This window comes from Hemitrygon akajei, chromosome 18, assembly GCF_048418815.1.
Source record: "Hemitrygon akajei chromosome 18, sHemAka1.3, whole genome shotgun sequence".
Lineage (NCBI taxonomy): Eukaryota > Metazoa > Chordata > Chondrichthyes > Myliobatiformes > Dasyatidae > Hemitrygon > Hemitrygon akajei.
The window spans coordinates 10,862,119-10,884,654 of NC_133141.1; the positions used below are offsets into that span (position 1 = coordinate 10,862,119).

A 22,536-nucleotide genomic window follows, 5' to 3' on the forward strand; every position below is an offset into this window, starting at 1 on the left:
GAACTCGTGGACATCAGCTCAGCTGATGATAATACAACAAAGGAACTTGTGGATGTGCCCAAGATGTTATTTCAGTTTTGTTTTGCTCCCATCTCATGCCTTCTTTCACTATGACCACAGTACCTATGTTAGCCTCTCAATTCTATTCCCATTTTCCAATCAACACATATTAGCCAAGTCCTTTCTTTTTCAATTTGCTACTACCACTCTCTTAACCAAGCTAGGACCCCTGCTCACCCCATCCCCTTCAAACTAATTGAACCTGCTATTGACTCTCAACTCCCCAAGCAACTTTTCTGCTATGGTAGATTGGAGTAAGTTGCTAGGTTCCTGCACCTTGACCTGAACTGAAATGGTATTAATTAAAGTCACTAAAGTAACAGAGTCCATGGTAATCTTTCTCTTCTCATTCTTCTCAATTTGGATAAGCCAATGACAATGAACCATGCCTTTTCCCTCAAGTGGCTTTCCATCAGGTGAACACAGCACTTTATCAGTTGGCTTCACTTGTTGCTACATGAACTTATCCAGTTCAGGTTAGAACACAGAACAGTACAGCACAGGAACAGACCCATCAGCCCAGGATATTGTACTGCATTAAAATTGTAATTAAAGGCCTAAACAAACTAATACCTTCTGCCTAACAAGTCCACATTCCCCCATTTTCTGCACATGCACGTGCCTATTTAAGCCTCTTAAAAGTCTCTGTTGCATTTGCCTCTATTACAACCACTGTGGCACCCACCATTGTGTATAAAACCTGCCCTTCACATCTCATTTGAACTTACCCCCCCACCTTAAATGCATGCCTTCTAGTGCTAGACATTTCAACCCTAGGAAGATGATACCAGCCACCTACTAGCTATCTATTCTATCTCCTCTCATAAATTTCTATCAAATCTCCCTTCAGCCTCCGCCACCCCAGAGAAAACAACCCAAGTTTGCTCAACCACTCCTTAAACCAAATACTTTCTAAACCAGGATCATCTCAGTAAAACTCTCTGCACCCTCTCCAAAGCCTCCACATCCTTTCTATAATGTGGTGATCAGACCTGTATGCAATACTCAGATGCGGCCTCATCAGTTTTATAAAGCTTAAGCACGAATTCTTGAGTCTTGAACTCACTGCCTTGACTAATATCTTCTTTACTACCCTATCAAAGTGCAGCCAATTCCAGGAAGCTATGGACTTGGACCCCACAATCTCCTTGTATGTCACTGCTATTAAGGGTTCTGCCAGTAACTGTGTACGCATGATCCCCCAAAGTGTAACCCTCACACTTGGCCAGGTTAAACTCTATCTGTCATTTCCCCACTCATATCTACAGCTGATATATATGTCACAGTGTCTTTTGGAAATTGTTGTTGTGGATACACGATGTGTGATCTGTGAATTTACTAATAAATCTTTTTCTCCTTTCCTCACCTAGTTATGTGATGTGAAGTGCTTCACCAACATTGGCCCTTGGTCCATTCCCATTTACCTCAACTACTTTTTTCTGTTGAGCAGCATTATTTGAAGAAATTATGTTTGCTTCCATATACTCACTCATGACTCTTGGTTTGATACCCTTCAGCTACCTTACTGTTGTTAGCCTGCATAACTGCAGTTTCTTCCTGCTGAAGATTAAGCCATTGTTGTCAACCTCAATCACAAATGCTACTCCTTTACCACCTATCTCAAGCAAAAATAATTGTTCATAAAGTTCTATGAGTACTTGGAAAGTCAGAGGACAAAACTGATGCATCAGCCAATTATTGACTATAGACTTGTACCAAAAATAAGAAGCAAGCTTACGTACTGATCGTAAATCTGAATATTAGCTGGAATGGCACTGATAAAGCCCACTAATTTTTTGTTGGAGACAACACGTACTCCACAGTGCCACTGCAGTAACCAACCAGGAGGACGCAGAGCCCTAAAGAGAAGACCAAACAACAGGAGTTATTCCAATTCATCACTAAAGAACATCTAGCATCTGAAGAATACATGCAGGATTTAATCTGCAGCCACAGTATACATGTAGACAGGTGTCAACAGGTCATGCTAAAATAGTTACCAACATATTTCAAGTTTTAATTCACCTCTGTGCTGCTCATTACTGGATCAACTTATGGGCAGACAGATAGTGACTGAGGATTCCCAAACATCTAGAGCATTGTGCACAATTTAAGTTCCCTTACTTAAAACAGGGGATACTGGCATTAGAGGCTGCCCAGAAAAGATTAACTAGGCTAGTTCCTGGGATGAGAGGACTCTCCTACCAAGAGGGTAAGCATATTGGGGTCTATATATTTAACAAGTATAGGTAACCCTGGACTTTGAGGGACGTTGACGTTTGGATAAAGTGAAAAATAGGAAGCATATGGGCAGATATAAAGACCTTAAGAGGAGAGATCTGTCAAGATTATCAAAAGTGTAGGGAGACACTTAATTAGGAAAGCTGTGAAAGGTCACAATATCACTGGGAGAAGGATTAAACCCAATGGTGATTTACAAGTATACTGAGGGCAAAAGAATAACAAGGGAAAGAGCAAGCACATCAGGGGATAATCAATAAATGGAGTCAGAAAATATAGATGAGGTTCTAAATGAATATTTTTCCATCAGTCGTCAGAAAAGAAACAGACTTCTCTCTCCTAGCAGTGGGAGAGTTCAGTGAAGGGGAAGATGAAATCCTAGTGCAAGCTCTATAAATAAAGATGAGGTATTTGATGCCCTAGTGGTCTTAAAGATGGGTTAATTTCCAGCGCCAGATGAGATTTGTCCCAGGCTACTAGGAGAGGCAGGGGAAGAGATTGCAGGGGCTCTGGTTGAGATTTTTACATCTTTGCTGGTCACAAGGTACCAGAAGACTGGAGAACAGCAAATATGGTCCCTCTTTTTACCCCAAGCAGGGTAGCAGGGAAAAGTCCAGAAACCTACAGCCAGAAATCATTAGCAGGAAAATTACAGGGGGAAAAAAAAACTGAGGGGTATTTGGAAAGGACCAATTAGAGAAAGCCAGCATGATTTTGTCAAGGGCAAATCCTGTCTGACCAAGCTAACCAAATTATTTTGAAGAGATAGAAAAATGTATTGATGATGGAATGCAGTAGATGGACTTCACAGAGGGCATCGACAAGGTGCCACATGGGAGACTGGTCCAAAAGATAAGGTCCAAGGCAAGTTGGTAAACTGGATCCAAAATTTGTTGGTGATAGAAGACAGAGGGTTATGGCAGAGGGCTGGTTTAGTGATTGGATGCTTGTGACTATTGATGACACACAAGGATCAGTGTTGGGATCCTTGCTGTAAAAAAGAGTGGATGAGTTGTATATGGATACAAGAGGCATGGTCAGCAAGATTGTACATGACAGAAAGATTAGGTGGAATTACTGACAGTGTTAGGCTACAGATTAATGACTGATTTGTCAGTGTGGACACGAAGGGCCAAATAGCTTGTTCCTGTGCTATATGACAATGTATTCATTGGAGTCTAGAAGAATGAGCGCCCTTATGGAGGGACATGACTGGGTAGGTGTCATGATGTTTTCACTCTGGAGAGTCTTGAATGACAGATTATTACAAAGTAAAGGAAAAGTCATTTTAAAATTGAGATGTGTGGAAACTTATTTTTACAGAATGTGATGAATCTCTGGGATTCTCTACCCCAGAGGTGGTCAAGGCAGGATCACTAAGTGGATCAACTTTTGAAAAATTGTTAAATTGAGTATCATAGAGAACTGGCTTAACTCCACCACAGACAGTCCCAAGCCTGACTGCAAAAGGAGGAGTGTCGGGCATGGGGCTAACAACCACATCCTATAAAAACCCAGCACTACAGAAACACCAACAGGAGCTCCAAAGACATCATCCCTGGGAGAGGAATGATCTTCACTTAGAAGACATATTGCTGGGCCACACCTGGACTTGAAGACTGGCCCAAGACAGGACTCTGGCGAGTTGCTGTCGGGGGTTAATGCCTCAGCAGGGTTGACGGGGTGAAGAACACTAAAGGCTCAAGAGGCCAGGTGGCCTATTCCTGGTTCCTATTTCATTGTGATCTTGTGATACTTTTCTGAGCTCTTTTGTGGAAGGATACCAGGCAGACAGGGGAATAAAGAGAGAGAGTTGTGGAAGATGTTTAGAAGTATCATATTTGTACTGACTTCTTGGAAACTCTGGATCACAAATGCTCAAAGTGGAGAAAGAACATTCAAGGTATTGAGGACATCAGTGCATGCTCTTTGAACATAGAGAAGTCCAATATAAGTGGAAGGAGTGAGCTAGCTTGCAGACTATCTACTTGCACCTCCACACCACCAACCCTAACTTCAGTCAGCCACCTCCTTCCTATTCTTGGGAAGGTCAGCAGTTCCTACGTTGGCATTGGCTTCTTAATCCAGGTGGAGGAGATGACAATGGTGTTATGTCCCTTGGACATGATTATTTACATTTGATTTTAACACTATGATATTAACTAGGCATATAATGTCTTTTCAAAAATAGCAGGCAATATATCGCGTTCCAAATTAAAGACATTTAAAATGTTTTTCTATTTGTTTAGGATAAATAGATATGAAAAACAGAAATGGTACAGTACATCAGCTAACTTTTGTTCGAATGTTCTTTCTGTGTCAACTTATCCAAATTACAAGTAACTACTTTTGTTTCCTTATAATCTTTCTTATATTAGGTTATGTGTTTCTAAATTTTCTTTAAACAAAGTTTGGGCAGGGTACAGAAGTCCTTAACTTTTTCCACTTACAAAGGGCAACAGAACAAAAGATTTAAACAAAAATAATGTGACTGTAAACTCAATCTATGCAATCTATGTTATTAGCCCATCTCCTCACATAATAGCTTGGTATGTATGCTATTAGTAATCACAGAGTGTATAAATCTCCTTCCTCTCACTTTGGTTCACAGCTTAGTCATTGTCACAATTTGTAACATCCCACCTCCTCAAAGTACAGCTCTATCATTTACACTGTATACCACCTCACAGCTCGCACTGTATCGGAGTCAAGAGCACCACTTTATATTCACAGCTCTGCTCTGCACTTAATTAGAGTTATCTAAATTGACACTGGGAACAACGATGCTACTCAACTCAACTATGCTACCCAGATTAGTTATAGCATTGGTTAGAGCTAAAACAGAGATACCTTCCCATAGCTGAAAGCACAGTTATAAATTTAACTTATAACCGGTTATTCTACTTACCACAATAAGAATTCAGGCGAGTAATCAAACCTAAACATGTTGTCATCATCCTCCACATAGTTCTCATTCAGCAATGTGTACAGCTCTTTCAGCTGAAGATTCAAACACACAAATAACTAGATTCACCTCACTGTTGTAACAAAAGAATTCACATACACCAAGGCAGAGACCAAATCCCAGACTGGAATCAAATTCAGCAGATTTAAATTAGTGGTACCTCTTCAAATGCATATTGGGTCATAAGGATCAGGAACAGGTCGTTTAGTCCACCAATTCCACACCAACATCTACAATGACCTTGTTTATTTGTAAATTCTCTGCACATTCCCATCAACTCCCCTAGATTCTACCACCCACCTACACATTAAAGGCAATATACAGTGGGCAATTAATGTACCAGCTCTCATGTCATTCCAACGTGGAAGGAAACTGGAACGCCCAGAGGAAACTACAAAAATCACAGGAGCATGTGCAAACTACATACAGACAGCAGTGGAGGTCAGGATTCAACCCAGCTGGAGCTGAGAGGCAACGTCTCTACTAGATGTGCCATTCATTTATAGTAGCAAGAAAAAGTTTGTGAACCCTTTGCAATTACCTGGTTTTCTACATTAATCACTCATAAAATGTGGTCTGATCTTCATTTAAGTCACAATAATACACAAACCCAATCTGCCTAAACTTATAACCCATAAACAATTGTAATTTTCACGTCTTTGTTGAACACATTGTTTAATCATTCACAGTCCAGGCTGGAAAAAGTATGTGAACCCTTGTATTAAAAACTAGTGTAGAATCTCCTTTAGCAACAATAACCTCTACCAAATGTTTCCTGTAGCTGCTGATCAGACTTGTGCAATGGTGAAGAGGAATTTTAGACCATTCCTTCAAACAAAACTGTTTCAATTAATTAATATCTTGTATGAACAGCCCTCTTCAGGTCATGCCACAGCATCTCAATTGGGTTAAGGTCAGGACTTTGACTTGGCCATTCCAAAACACAGATTTTCTTCTTTCTAAACCATTCTGTTGTTGATTTACTCGTGTTTTGGATCATTTGTTTTGTTGCATCATCTAACTTCTACTAAGCTTCAGGTGACAGATCACTACCGTGACATTGTCCTGAAAAATGTCTTGATACAATTTTGAATTAATTGTTCCCTCAACGACTTCAAGATGTCCAGGCCCTGAGGCAGCAAACCAGTCCCAAACCATGATGCTCCTTCCACCGTGCTTCACAGTTGGGATGAGGTTTTCATGTTGGTATGCAATGCCCTTTTTCCTCCAAACATAGCGGTGTGTATTTCTGCCAAAAAGTTCAACTTCTGTCTCATCTAGCCACAGAACATTGTTCCAGAAGCATTGTAGAACATCCAGGTGGTCTTTTACAAACCTGAGACATGCAGCAATGGTTTTTTTTGGAGAGCAGTGGCTTCCTCCATGGTGTCCTTCCATGAACACCATTCTTGTTCAGTGTTTTTCTTATAGTGAGCATGAACAGAGACTCTATAAGTCTTTTGCTGTTACCCTTGGGTTTTTTCCCATCTCCTTCAGCATTCATTGATTGAAACACCTGACTCCAAATAACTTTTGTAGAAGGCATTACCCCAGAGATTCACATACTTTTTTGAACCTAGACTGCGATTGTTTAAATGGTGTACTCAGCATTGACAAGAAATACCATTGTGTGTGTGTTATTAGTTTAGACAGATTGTGTTTGTCTATTATTGTGACTTAGATGAAGATCAGACCACATTTTGTGAGTAATTAATGAAACAAAACAGGTAATTACAAAGTGTTCATAAACTTTCTTGTAATTGCACAGTACATTGCACATAATCATTCCAAGTGGAATTAGGATATCATTTGTGAGTAGCAAAACAAAATATGTCCCTAATTCTGAATTACATTTATATTAAACATGGCCACCGAACATCTTTGCACCAAGCAAAATCATATACCAAACCAAATTCACCATTCTCAAAGGCTACTCAAGCAGTTTAATTCAAGTAAATGGAATTTATAATAAGCATCTGAATTGTTTGGGTATTTTTTGGATTTTAGAAGTGAAAGATTGAAGATTTTCCAACATGCTCATTTAAAACATCACACACTACGACACCAAATTAGACATTTAAGGGCATCAAACAGCAATATACAAAAAAAATGTTATTACAAACTCTCCAATACACATCAAGAAGTAACTGACTCACCACTTCAGCATTCCCAAGATCTAGGGCATCCCACAGAAACCCTTGTGGTAGACTGTAGGGCTCTTGTCGAATATTAGCCTTGTCTGGCTCAATAGGGCCATGCACAGTCACTACTTCACCTGCAACAAGACGGGAGTTTAAACCAATGAATTTTTTTTCAGCTGCAGTGCAATTGCTAAACTATCTAGCTCTGAGACAGTACAAGCACATAAGTAATATGTTAGAAAAGGACTGGCACTGAGAAGCAGTCTCCTGCACAAGTTACAGAATGATCACAAAAGACACCAGCTCCAATGTCAAGAATCAGAGAGATGTTGAGGGGTTCTAGGCCCGATTTGGAACAGAAATATCACTATAATAGTGTGGTTAAGTAGGAAGAAATCATAATTACATGAATAGGATCATAATTCTACTTGCCGATTGAGTAGAGGCAGCGACTCGCAGCAGTTTTGAACTTTGAGCAGCTGCAAATCGGAGATTGGAAGCCCGAGAAGACGTCATTCACTCAGGTTCGCTGATCGAGTAGAAAAAGACACCGACTTGCGGTAGTTTGGAGCTTTGAGCAGCGGCAAATTGGAGATTGGAACCCTGAGAAAACGTAACTCACCCAAGTACACCGATTGAGTAGAAAAGGTAGCGACGCAGCAGTTTGGTGCTTTGAGCAGCGGCAAATTGGAGATCAGAAGCCTTATACATAGCTCTCTCAGGTTCACTGATTGAGTAGAAAGGGCAGCGACTTGTGGCAGTTTGGTGCTTTGAGCAGCGGCCAATCAGCGTTCAGGATTGATTGGCAAAAACAAATTAAATTGAAGTAAGACAGGGGTATGCAGAACGGGCATCGTTAGAGCGGAGATGTTTAGGATTTAATCGTTTGAGGCTTCAGTGAGAGAAGGGAAAAAAACTGAAGGTAGAATTCCTTCTCCCCACCTCCACAGTTTATTGTTATTCCCTCTTTATATTTGCAATAGAGATGCCAGGTAGGATAGTGGAGCTACTCTTGCGAGATGTGGGAAGGCAGAAAGACCTCTGGTGTCCCTGACGACTTCACCTGCAAGTGCATCCAGTCACTGCTTCTAACACTCCATGTGAAGGAGTTGGGAGGTGGAACTGGATAAACTCAGCATCATTTGGGAGGTTGAGGGAGTGATAGAGAGAGGTAGTGACTCCCAGGGTGCAGGATACAGGATACTGTGTGATAGTCAAGAAGGAGAAGGGGTTTAAAAAGGCAGTGCAGAGTACCCTTGTGGCTATCCCCTCGATAACAGGTAAACCATCTTGGATACTGTTGTGGGGGGATGACCTAGCAAAGAAAAGTCAGACAGCTCAGGTTTCCGTCACTGAGTCTGACTCTGTGACTCAGAAAAGAAGTGGTTTGGGGGAAGAGGAGAGCCGAGCTGTGGCGACAGGGAATTCATTAGTTAGGGAAACAGAAAGGAGGTTCTGTGGACAAGAACGAGATTTCCACAGGGTATGCTGCTTCCCAGGTGCCAGGGTTTGGGACATCTCAGATCGAGTCCTCAGCATTCTTAAGTGGGAGGACGAACAGCCAGAAGTCGTGGTCATTTAAGTAACAACAACAATATGGCTAGGACGAGTGATGAGGTTCTCCTTAGGGAGTTTGGTGCCAAGTTAAAGGGCAGGACTTCCAGGGTTGTGATCTCAGGATTGCTATCCATGCCAGGTGCTAGTGAGGTCAGAACTAGGAAGATTATACAGTGTAACATGTGGCCAAGGAGCTGATGTAGGAGGGAGGGTATTAGATTTTTGGATCATTGGGCTCTCTTCCAGGGAAGGTGAGACCTGTACAGAAGAATCTGAACTGGAGGGGACTACTATCCTAGCAGGAATGTTTGTTAATGCTGCACGGTGGGGTTTAAACTAGAGTTGGAAGGGGATGGGAACCAGAACAATTAGTGGAGAGGTTGTGGAAGCAGATGTTGGTAAGACCTCAGACAAAGTCAGGAATCAAACAGTTGAGCTTGTTGAGACTAGTGCCCTCAGCTGCGTATATTTCAATATCACAAGAAATATCACAGGAAAGGCGGATGAGCTTAGGGTATGGATCAACACCTGGAATTATGGCATTGTAGCCATTAGTAAGACTTGGTTGTAGGAGGGGCAGGACTGGCAGCCCAATATTCTGGGGTTCCATTGTTTTACACACAATAGAGCAAGAGGGATTAAAGGAGGAGGTGTAGCATTACTAGTCAGGACAGAACAGAGAACTTGTTTAGTGAGGCATTAAGGGTGGAACTGAAAATAAGAAAGGTATGACCACGTCAATGGGGCTATATTACAGATCACTCAACGTTCTGAGGGATTTAGAGGAACAAGTTTGTAGAGAGATCACAAACTGTTGCAAGAAACATAAATTTGTTGTAGTAGGTGATTTTAACTTTCCACATAATGACTAGGAATCCCATACTGTAAAAGGACTAGATGGGACAGATTATGTCAAATGTGTTCAGGAAATTTCTCTTCATCAGTACGTAGAAGTCCCAATGACAGTGTGTGCGATACTGGATCTTCTATTCGGGAATGAGACAGGGCAGATGATAGAAGTTTGTGTAGGGGAACACTTTGCATCTAGTGATGAAAACGCCATTAGTTTCAAATATGCAAGAAGATATGTCTGATCTGCGGGTTGAGATTCTAAATTGGAGAAGGGCCAATTTTGATGGTATCAGAAAGAGTCTGACAAGTGTGAACTGGGACAGGTGTACTTGTAAGCTTGATGCCTTCAAAAGCTTTTATGTAGCTGTCAGAATAAATGGTACAGGTAACAGGTGTAGGGAAACTTGGTTTTCAAGAGATATTGAGGCCCTGGTTAAGGAAAAAATAAGGAGGTACATAGCAGGTATAGGCAGGTAGGAACAGATGAGGTGCTTATGGAGTATAAGCACTGCAAGAGAACACTTGAGAAAGAAACCAGGAAGGCTAAAAGAAGGCATGAGGATGCCCTAGCAGACGAGGTGAAGAAGAATTCTAAGGGTTTCTACAGATATACTAAGAGCGAAAAGATTTCAAGGGACAAAATTGGACCTCTGGAAGATCCAAATGGCAATCCAAGTGTGGAGCCAAAAGAGATGAGGGAGATCTTAAAATTAAAATTTTGCATCTGAATTTAAATCAGGAGATCGACACAGAGTCTATAGAAGTGAGGTAATGCAGCATCAACTTCATGGACCTTATACAGATCACAGAGGAGGAGGAGGTGTTTGCTGTCCTGAGGCCAATTAGGGTGGCTAAATCCCCAGGGACCCTGCAGAAGGAAAGTGCAGAAATTGCCAGGGTCCTAGCAGAAATATTTATATCATCCTTAGTGACCAGTGAGATACCAGAGGATTGGAGGATAGCCAATGTTGTTCTGCTGTTTAAGAAAGGCCCTAAACAAAATCCAGGAAATTACTGGCCGGCAAGTCTGACAGCTGTGAGAAAGTTATTGGAAGGTAGTCAGCATGGCTTCGTGCGTGGTAGGTTATGTCTAACCAATCTTCTAGAGATTTTCAAGGAAATTACCAGGAAAATAAATGAAGGCAAGGCAGTGGATGTTGTCTACACGGACTTTAACAAGACATTTGACAAGGTCCTGCATGGGAGGCTGGCCAACCAGGTTCAGTTGCTCAGCATTCAAGATGAGACAATAGACAATAGGTGCAGAAGTAGACCATTCGGCCCTTCGAGCCTGCACCGCCATCTTAAGATCATGGCTGATCATCTACTATCAATACCCGGTTCCTGCCTTGTCCCCATATCCCTTGATTCCCCTATCCATAAGATACCTATCTAGCTCCTTCTTGAAAGCATCCAGAGAATTGGCCTCCACTACCTTCTGAGGCAGTGCATTCCAGACCCCCACAACTCTCTGGGAGAAGAAGTTTTTCCTTAACTCTGTCCTAAATGACCTACCCCTTATTCTCAAACCATGCCCTCTGGTACTGGACTCTCCCAGCATCTGGAACATATTTCCTGCCTCTATCTTGTCCAATCCCTTAATAATCTTATATGTTGCAATCAGATCCCCTCTCAATCTCCTTAATTCCAGCGTGTACAAGCCCAGTCTCGCTAACCTCTCTGCGTAAGACAGTCCAGACATCCCAGGAATTAACCTCGTGAATCTACGCTGCACTTCCTCTACAGCCAGGATGTCCTTCCTTAACCATGGAGACCAAAACTGTACACAATACTCCAGGTGTGGTCTCACCAGGGCCCTGTACAAATGCAAGAGGATTTCCTTGCTCTTGTACTCAATTCCCTTTGTAATAAAGGCCAACATTCCATTAGCCTTCTTCACTGCCTGCTGCACTTGCTCATTCACCTTCAGTGACTGATGAACAAGGACTCCTAGATCTCTTTGTATTTCTCCCTTACCTAACTCTACACCGTTCAGATAATAATCTGCCTTCCTGTTCTTACTCCCAAAGTGGATAACCTCACACTTATTCACATTAAACGTCATCTGCCAAGTATCTGCCCACTCACCCAGCCTATCCAAGTCACCCTGAATTCTCCTAACATCCTCATCACATGTCACACTGCCACCCAGCTTAGTATCATCAGCAAATTTGCTGATGTTATTCTCAATGCCTTCATCTAAATCGTTGACATAAATTGTAAACAGCTGTGGTCCCAATACCGAGCCCTGTGGCACCCCACTGGTCACCACCTGCCATTCCAAGAAACACCCATTCACCGCTACCCTTTGCTTTCTATCTGCCAACCAGTTTTCTATCCATGTCAATGTCTTCCCACCAATTTCCTATGTGGGACCTTATCAAATGCCTTCTGAAAATCGAGGTACACTACATCCACTGAATCTCCCCCGTCTAACTTCCTGGTTACATCCTCGAAAAACTCCAACAGATTAGTTAAGCATGATTTACCCTTGGTAAATCCATGCTGGCTCGGCCCAATCCTATCACTGCTATCTAGATATGCCACTATTTCATCCTTAATAATGGACTCTAGCATCTTCCTCACCACCGATATCAGGCTGACAGGTCGATAGTTCTCTATTTTCTCCCTCCCTCCTTTCTTAAAAAGTGGGATAACATTAGCCATTTCTCCAATCCTCAGGAATTGATCCTGAATCTAAGGAACATTGGAAAATGATTACCAATACATCCGCAATTTCCAGGGCCACCTCCTTTAGTACCCTAGGATGCAGACCATCTGGACCTGGGGATTTGTCAGCCTTCAGTCCCATCAGTCTACTCATCACCGTTTCCTTCCTAATGTCAATCTGTTTCATTTCCTCTGTTACTCTATGTCCTTGGCCCATCCATACATCTGGGAGATTGCTTGTGTCTTCCTGAGTGAAGACAGATCTAAAGTACTCATTAAATTCTTCTGCCATTTCTCTGTTTCCCATAACAATTTCACCCAATTCATTCTTCAAGGGCCCAACATTGTTCTTAACCATCTTCTTTCTCTTCACATACCTAAAAAAGCTTTTGCTATCCTCCTTTATGTTCCTGGCTAGCTTGTGTTCGTACTTCATTTTTTCCTCCCATATTGCCTTTTTAGTTAAGTTCTGTTGTTCCTTAAAAACTTCCCAATCATCTGTCCTCCCACTCACCTTAGCTCTGTCATACTTCCTTTTTTTTTAATGCTATGCAATCTCTGACTTCCTTTGTCAACCACTGTGGCCCCTTTCCCCCCTTTGAATCCTTCCTTCTCCAGGGGATGAACTGATTTTACACTGTGTGCATTATTCCCAAGAATACCTGCCATTGCTGTTCCACTGTCTTTTCTGCTAGGATATCCGTCCAGTCAACTTTGGCCAGCTCCTCCCTCATGGCTCCATGAGGTAGTAAAATGGATTAGACACTGGCTTTGTGGGAAAAGCCAGAGAGCGGTAGTAGATAGTTCCCTCTCAGAGTGGAGGCCTGTGACTAGTGAAGTGCCAGAGGGATCAGTGCCGGGTCTTTTGTTGTTTGTTATCTATATCAACAGTCTGGATGACAATGTGGTTAACTGGATTAGCAAATTTGCAGATGACACCAAGATTGGGGGTGTAGTGGACAGTGAGGATGGCTACCATGGCTTGCAGTGGGATCTGGACCAGCTGGAAAAATAGGCTGAAAAATGGCCGATAGAACTTAATGCAGACAAGTGCAAGGAGTTGCACTTTGATAGGACCTACCAGGGTAGGTCTTACACAGTGAATGTTAAGGCATTGAGGAGTGAGGCAGAACAAAGGGATCTGGGACTATAGGTCCACAATTCAATGAATGTGTCACTGGTATATAGGGCCGTAAAGAAAGCTTTTGGCACATTGGCCTTCATGAATCAAAATACTGAGTACAGGAGATAGGATGTTATGTTGAAGTTGCATAAGACATTAGTGAGGCCTAATTTGGAGTACTGTGTGCCACTTTGGTCACCTACGTACAGAAAAGATGCAAATAAGTTTGAAAGAATGCAGAGAAAATTCAGAAGCGTGTTGCTGGTTCTGAAAGACCTGAGTTATTAGGAAAGATTAAATAAGTTAGGACTTGAATGTATTAGACTGAAAGGAGATTAGATGGAGGTATACAAAATTATGAGGGGTATAGATAGGGTAAATGCAACCAGGCCTTTTCTACTGAGGCTGGGTGGGACTACAACCAGAGGTCATGGCTTAAGAGTGAAAGGTAAAAAGTTTAAGGGGAACATGAGGGGAAACTTCTTCACTCAGAGGGTGCAAGAGCATGGAATGAGCTGCCAGCATAAGTGGTGCATGCGAGCTTGATTTCAATGTTTAAAAGCAATTTAAATAGGCACATGGATGGTAGAGGTATGGAGGACTATGCTCCCAGTGCAGGGAGATGGGAGTAGCATTTGAAATTGTTTCAGTGGGACTAGATGAGCAGAAGGGCCTGTTTCTGTGATGTACTTCTCCACAACTCTATGATATGAAAACCAATAAATAGCTGCAGTACAGTTCAATTTGAAGAAAGTGTTTACTGACACAGTAGCTCAGTGATCCAAGACATGGTGGTTCATTAGCTATGAGGAACTTTGGAGTCAGTCTAACTATCCCAACAGGACTGTCACCAGAAGGAAATAAATGCCTAATTAACAAAAATACTTATGAGGAGAAGGTCAATAAACAGATCTGCAGACTAACATATGGTCTGAGCATGGGAACATCCAAGAGAAATTCTGGTTCAACATTTATATAACAAACTGTATGATACTGAACACAACAGTGGAAGATGATGGGAAACTATGTCAGGATGAAGAGATTTTGCTTTTTTTTTAAAAAAATTGGATATACACCTCAAGAGATCATAGTGGAACACTGCAGACAGACTATCTCAGATGTGGCTCATACATATGCTTAGATTAAGATTATAACATGCTCAGGATAGAGCTACCTGACTACAACTTGTGGGAACTCAAGGGAAGATGACCGAAAAAAAACTTCAGCAGTACACAATTGTAGGGCTAGAGTTTAGTAGAGATAAGATGACAATAAATGAGAGGCCTTTGAAAACAACGCAGGGTTTAAACTTGAAACTCTGCCAGACACAATGAAAGTCAATGAGTTTAGGTGAATTGTGGACAAATCTTGGGCAAGTGAGTATATAGCTAGTAGTGTTTTGGATTTTATAGAGAGGTGTCTACATTGTATTGATGATGCTCTCCCTTTCACATCACTGGCCTCCAAACTTTGAGCAACTAGAAAGAGAGTAATCAGCATAGTACAGAAACAGGCTCTTCAGCCCATCGAGACACACTGATCACCTGGTACAATTTTTCAAACTAAACTCACACTGGTTCCGTTTTATTCTCCCAATATTCCCATCAAAACCCTTGATCCTAAGGCTCACACACAAACCTTGGGTAATTTACAGTGGCCAATTCACTTACCAATGCAAATCTACCCAGTAGCAGTCAGGGACAGAATATGCAAACTCCAACGGACAGCACTGGAGTTCAGTCACTAGAGCTATGAGGCAGCAGTTTTACGAACTGTGCCCACCAAAATACACAGCTTCCACGAGTTGTTGCCAGACATCCTTATTTTAAGAATGCTATTGTGCTGAGTGCCATCTAATGCAGTGTTTGACATCCACATCAATATTTATCTGTTTCCAATGTTGGCTCTAGTCATGTGGTAGGCTGTTGATAATGTGCAGGGTTCCAGTGTGCTGGTGTTAAAGGGAAACACAGATTGGATGAATTCTTATAAAAACGACTTTTATCAATACCAAAATATTTCAACGTTTCACCACCCTCCATCTGTACAAATTACACTGGACAACAAAGATTTTGCTTCCTGAATACTTTTGGGTGTACCTTATGGATTTTGGGCTGCTGATCATGAAAATCACCATGAAGTTTCCCTATCATGGACTTTTTTTTGCAATTGCCTGTATTTGTTATTTCAATTCATAATTCAAATCAATTAAAATGCTGCCCACAATGTAAGCTGAAAAGTTTTCTATCTTGTCCAGGCTTGCCTGGGTATGCTTTGCTTGGGCGGACGCTGCACGGCAGGATAGGTTTTAAAAAGACTATAAAAGCATCACGCACACATCGTTCCATGCATTGCGCTTACCTGAATATTGGTTTGCGATTATGTTGATGCGCATGCTCTACATGCATAGCATACTGTGTGTACTCTTTATAATAAAGTAATTGTATTTTCAGAGGTATTTGTGACAACAAAATGTCTGGCCAATGTTGCAAAAGCCGCAATACTTTGATATATTAGTGCCGAGTATACGCTTAAATCTCAAAGATGGAGCATGACTCCTCTTATTAAGAAAAGTCTGTGAGCTCTACTTTTGGTGTAAAATTGGCAACTAAGACAAAGCCTGGGTTCCTCACACTTGTTGCGTTTTGCATTGCGTCTGGTGTTGACGTTAGAGCTTGGCTCAGGGGTACTCGGAAGTCAATGCTATTCACTGTCCTGGTGATATGGTGAGAGCAGAAGGGTCATGTGACAGACTGCTACTTCCATCTGACCTGTGTGTCTGGTTTCTCTGCTAAAAGCAAGAAGTCCATTGAATACCCAATCCCCCTTCAGCCATGAGACCTGTGCCGCATGACGATAGTCTTCCAGTACTGAAGCCACCAGAGACATGGAGTCTACAGGAGACAGACAAAGATGCCATGATGCACAAGCCAGGAATGGAAAACGATAGAGATTTTGTCAAGTGAGCCTCACCTGATAACTCAATCTGAGTTAAATGACCTGGTGAAAGACTTGGGGTTGTCAAAGGCAAAAGCAGAATTACTGGGTTCAAGACCGCAAAGATGGATTCTGCTGTCACCAGGCACAAAAATTTTCCATGAAGGATTTTGATATTTGAGACAGATGTTTGCCAGAAGAACTGATTAAGTCAGTCATTTTTGTTGGTCCACAAATCAAACAGGTCACCAATGGCAAGCAATTCGAAGAACTTCTAGTGGGACTGGAGAAAATCGCATGGAAGGCATTCAAGGATGTTGAATTTCTTTGGGTAACTACAGAACACCAAACTACATGCAGCTGGTTGACAACATGCTTCAAGCATACAAAACCATGAAGTGCAACATGTCACTAAAGATTCATCTTCAGCATTCCTATTTAGACTTCTTTCCTGTATATCTTGTCACTGTTAGTGACGAGCATGGTGAAAGGATTCACCAGGACATTGCGGTCATGGAGAACCGGTATCAGGGCAACTGGAATCCATCAATGCTGGCTGATTATTGTTGGGAGACTTAAACGAGAAGCCTCAGACACTGAGTACAAATGAAAATCATCAACAAAGCATTTTAGCTTAGTTGAACTATTACAAAGTATCAGCACTGTTATGCAATTAAATGCAATATATTCAATAAAAGTTAATTTCTTGTTTCTCCAAATTCCTATGCAATACTAGTCTGAAATTATATTTGCGTTCAGCTTCAAGCGGTCTACCATAACCACAAAAAAATTCAGAGGAAGCAACACTTTCAAAAAAATTTGCTGTCCAGTGTTATTTTATGGATTTGCTGACCTTATCCATTACAACCTGGACAATGCCCACTATAAAATCTTTCCACATTACCAAGTTTTGGCACTGGCTGGGTATCCCAGAACTGGTAACTGCGTTTGGTTGCCTCCTCCATACTCTTTGCTGGACCTTGACCAACAGAAAACAGTTCAATGGCCTTCTGGATCTCTTGGAGCTTCTCGGCTGGCAACGAGTTAGCCTGAAAGACATTTAGTGAAAAACTGACTCTCTCTCTCTCAAATACTTTAGTAAAATACAAAAAAAGTAGCTCAGGAAGACTGCTCCTAGACCGCACAACCAGTCAGCCTTTATGTGAATTTAACAGTAGGCAACAGAATTGAAACATATAGTATATTGAATGAACAATTATAGATGATGGGCTCTGTTAAGAGAGTTACAATTCAAATGCCCATTTTCAAATATTAGGTGTTTGCCAAGAACACATCTCAGTAAAGTTTCTGTTGAAACTTTACTGCTATCATCTAAATGCAAATCTTCCAGATCGTTTCCTTAGTTCACTGTTTAAATAAAATAAAACAATTTTAAATAGATAATTGATCAAACCTACTGCAAATACCTAGCTCATTACAACACTGTGAACACTATTTTTAATTTCTGATTTCCAACATCTGAAATTTCTTTGAATCACAAGCTGAATGATGCACTATAATGCTGCCATATCTAAGACTCCTACAAACATTAGAACAAAGCAACGTAGACCTAAAATATCTAACTAGGGTGGTGTGGGTGGGAAAAGAAGGTAACAAATATGTATTAACTACTAAACCCAGCGTGTGGCTGACAATTCTCTGCTCACGTTATGGCATGTTCTGCAACAAGCTGATCAAGTCAATGTTGTCAGTAGGCTTATTATTAATTAGCCCTGTATTAATGGACTGAATTACAATGCATCAATAAAACATGAGACTGTACTTCATTTATTTATCTTACTGGTGTCAATTTCACTGGCTAGGCAATGATGAACACACACTACCAACAGCTGTTGTAAAGGTGGCAGTGTGCTGCTCACGAGTACAGGTTAACTTTGATCTCTTGGTTGTAATAGTCACAAGTTTTAAGGTGCTGTCTAATTAATATACGTGGTGCATTTTGGAGATGATGCACACTGCAGCTATGATACATGGTGCTGCTTGGCACGTCAATCAAGCAGGTTGATTTGTCTTGGATAGTGTCCAGTTCCTTGAAGGTTGTCAAAAAGTGAGGTGATGCTTGCACCTGGCTTGGGGCCATAAGATGCAGGTGGAGATATCAGGAATTGAGCCAGTCGCTTAAAAGACCCAGACACCATCCTGCTTTGGCATCCACAGTACTTATGCAACTGGCCCAATTGAAGCTTTGGTCAATGGTGATCCCTAGAACGCTGTCTGTCTCTAGTTAGATATTATTTGCTACATATCAGCTGGTGTCTGAATGTTGCCTGCATTTTGGTGTCAACAGGCTTCATGTTCTGGTGATCTGTGAACAGAATTGTGGCAGCTGCAGCAAAGATTGTCATTACTGACCTTGTGATGAAGCAAAAATCACTGATGAAACAGCTTAAGATAGCTGGGCCTGGAACTCTGGTGAACCCCTCTAATGTCCTGGTGTTCACAGACTGATCTCTAAAAAAAAATAGCAATCACCATGCTTCGAATGAGGTATGACTCACACCACTGGGACGCCCTCTACCAGTTTTACACAGGCTCTTTGAAGTCAAGAGCTACCGAAGATTTTCATTCTCACTTCATTTCTGAAAAGTAGCTCTTTAGTACATGCTTGGACTATAGCTGTAATGATGTCTGAAGCAAGTGATCCCATTAAAACCCAGATGGATATCAGTGAGAATGGCACCCCCATCACTTTTGTCACTCCTAATTCGGCAGTGATTAGTTGGAATGAAATGGGTTTATTTTTCTGTGGACAATATAAAGTTAGGCAAATTTTTACACTGTCAGGGAGATGCTAGTGTTAAAACTATAGTACATTCGTTAGTTCTGCACTACAGACAGTATACCATCAGATCCCATAATCTGTGTTGCCTTTTAGGTTTTCAACAATTCTTGATATCACTTGAGGTGGCAACAAGTTGAAGACCGGCTTGGCACAATAGAGATCTGAAGAAGAGGCAAAGATGCATCATTAAGGATTTGAAAAATAAAACACAGCAGATGCTGGGAATTTGAAATATATATTTAAAAAAAGGAAGTGCTTCAAACACTCAACAGATCAGATTACATTGGTGGAAAGAGAGTCAGTTCATGTTTCAGAAGATCCTTCAGAAATAGGAAAGAGGGAATAATGTAAGAATCCGAGATGAAGGCAGCAAATAGGATGACACTGGATGACCTGATGTCCCAGTTAAGATTAGATTAAGCTTCTTTTCTGTGTAATGTGTTGCTAATGACAAGGCTGTGGTAAGTGCCAAGCAGGTCAGAATATGCAAAAAAAAAACAGATAATCTGAATCAGTATGATGGCAGGCAAACATGGCTACCTTTCATACAAGCAGAAGGAAAGCGCGAGTGAGCTGGAGAATTCTATATTGAGGCCTGAAGGCTTCAATGTGTCCGGATTGAAAACGAGTTGTTATTCCTCAAGTAGGCATGTTTCAGAGCCCAAATATCCTCACAAAACATGTCTGCCCACTTATTTTCATGTCAGTGATGTACTTTACTACCTTAAACTCTGCTCCCTCCTCCAGGTCACTTCATATAAATCATAAATCATTGAGGGCCAAGAACTGATGTTTAGAGCATTCCACTAGTTACTGCCTATTAACTACAATGAGGCCTGTTTATTCAAACTCAATTTTCTATGCAATAACTAATCTTTAATCCAGACTCACGAACTCCCCCCAACCTCATGGGTTACAGGGAAACGAGGGAGAGAAAGGAAATGCTTTGAGAGCCAGCATGGATTTTGAAGGGTCAAATAGCATTGCCATGACAAAATACTCTTGCCTTATCTTTGGTATTCACATGCTGCACCCCATCATCATTGAAGGATGCACTTGGTATCTCTTCCTTTTGTCAGTTTAGTTCTCCACCACAATTTACAACTAAATATTAGAGAACTGCAGGGTTTTTGAGCACGGTGTTGGTTGTTTAGCGCATGTGTCCAAGTGCTTAAGTGACAGTTTGGCAAAACTGCATTTTGCGGTATGCCTGGCGCAGCTCACGAGTGCACACTTCCGTACATACAGGAGAGTATATTGACTCATTGCATCACAGCCTGGTATGGAAATGCCAATGCTCTTGAATGGAAAATCCTACTAAAAGTAGTGGACGTGGCTCAGTCCATTACAGGTAAAGGCCTCCCCACCACTGAGCACATCTACACAGTGCTGTTGCAGGAAAGCAGCATCCATCATCAAGGATCACCACCACCCAGGTCATTTTCTCTTCTTACTACCACCATCAGGAAGGAGGTAAAGGAGGTACAGGAGCCTCAGGACGCACACCATCAGGTTCAGGAACAGTTATTATCCTTCAACCATTAGGCCTTTGAACCAGAGGGGATAATTTCACTTAACCCATTCCTGAAATGCTGCTACAACCCATGACTCACTTTCAAGGACTCCTCATCTCAGGTTTTTGATATTTATTGCTTATTCATTTATTTATTTATTATTTCTTTATTTTATTTTCTATTTGTAGAATTTGTTGTCTTTTACACATTGGCCGCTGGTCTTTCCTGTGGGTGCGATCTTTCATTGATTTTATTATGTTTCTTGGATTTACTGAGAAAATGCCTGCAAGGAAATGAATCTCAGGGTTGATATGATGACATATATGTACTTTGATAGTAAATTTACTTTGATCTTTCAGTTGGAGATGGATAGGAAAAAAATGGCACAAAGACAAATCTCTGTGCAAATGCATTTAGCCTCCATAGAAGGACAGGTGAATTAATGGCATAAACAGAAATAAATTGATAGGATTAAACAGGTATTACTGAAGTATGGATATGGGTGGAGCTAAGGAGATAATGGCGCCTAACAGCGACTCCTTTGCTTGCATCTTTGGAAACAGCTCTATTTCTATCTTTAATGTTTCTATTTTTCCCTCTCAGGGTTCTTTTGAAGACCCTGACCTGGAGTTACACGCTGACTTCAGTTCTTTGCGGGAATGGGACTCGCTCTCAGGGTCTCATGACTGGCCGCTATTCGATATGCCGAGGACACGGCCTAGGAGATTAGCTCGCCTTTGGAGTTCTGGGATTTTGTGGCTCTGGAGGTGGGCGGACTTGTGGTCGGTGCCTCTGCAGGGAATTGGTGTGTTGAGGGAGATGGAAGATTGAAAGCAGCAAGCTGGCTGCTGGCTGTGTACCCAGAGACCTGAGTTCTTTGGGCACAGAGCTCGTAAGAAGCAACGCAACAGACTTTTAAGATCATAAATCAGCGAGTTGTTTGTTATGTCTCCCCCTCACTGTGAAACGGAGACAGCTCCTACTCCCTTATTAGGGACAGAGAGAGCCTGTGGTATGTCGAATTACTGGGTGAACAAGTAGTCTTTGGTGTACTGCAAGTCCGTGTCTTTATTGATGCCTTGCTGCATGCTTGAGTGCTCGATGGGGGCAGGAGGTAGAGGGCAAGGGGGAGATTTATTTATTTAAAGGGATGTCTAGAATCAAGTGAATCAGTTTTAAATTAAGACAAAAAAAGCTATTTCCTCACTTAGGGAAAGTCACCCTTTGGGGTTACGGAGGCACATTCCTTTACATATCCATTAACAAGAAGAATTAGCCCATAGGCAATATCCACAAGTTAGAAGCCACATTTTTAAAGAAAAAACACATGGCTGTCATTAGTAGAACTATTTTGTCAATGGCATTATTGGTGTGAATTTTAACAGGTCTTAAGGATTTTACTAAATAATCATTTTTGGCTTTAACCATTAATCAACCACTAAACGGGCAAGACCATATAATAAATCTAAAGGTCATTCATGTGAGCAGTGCAACTATTATGTTTTTCCCCAGAAATAGTTATGGGAGAATGATTCTTACTTTGTATAGGTAGTATATACAATAACTTAAGAGTCACTTATCTAGGTCATATCCTGTACATGGTATTCTGAAAAGAAATCTACGTATATTGTAATGACCGTTAAGTCACCGCTTTATGCAATGTAGATTTTCTG

General features: G+C 41.4%; 1 protein-coding gene across 3 annotated transcripts in view; it reads right to left on the reverse strand.

Annotated features, from left to right (window-relative positions):
• Positions 1–22,536, reverse strand: part of LOC140741075 (glycylpeptide N-tetradecanoyltransferase 1-like) — a 99,855-nt gene that overhangs the window by 24,791 nt on the left and 52,528 nt on the right. For all 3 annotated transcript variants that reach the window (XM_073070769.1, XM_073070770.1, XM_073070771.1), the window contains exons 3-6: positions 17,451–17,595; positions 7,423–7,541; positions 5,210–5,301; positions 1,803–1,919 (exon numbers count right to left, since the gene is read on the reverse strand). In XM_073070769.1, coding sequence (XP_072926870.1) covers positions 1,803–1,919; positions 5,210–5,301; positions 7,423–7,541; positions 17,451–17,595 — 473 coding nt within the window. The remainder of the gene's footprint in view (positions 1–1,802; positions 1,920–5,209; positions 5,302–7,422; positions 7,542–17,450; positions 17,596–22,536) is intronic.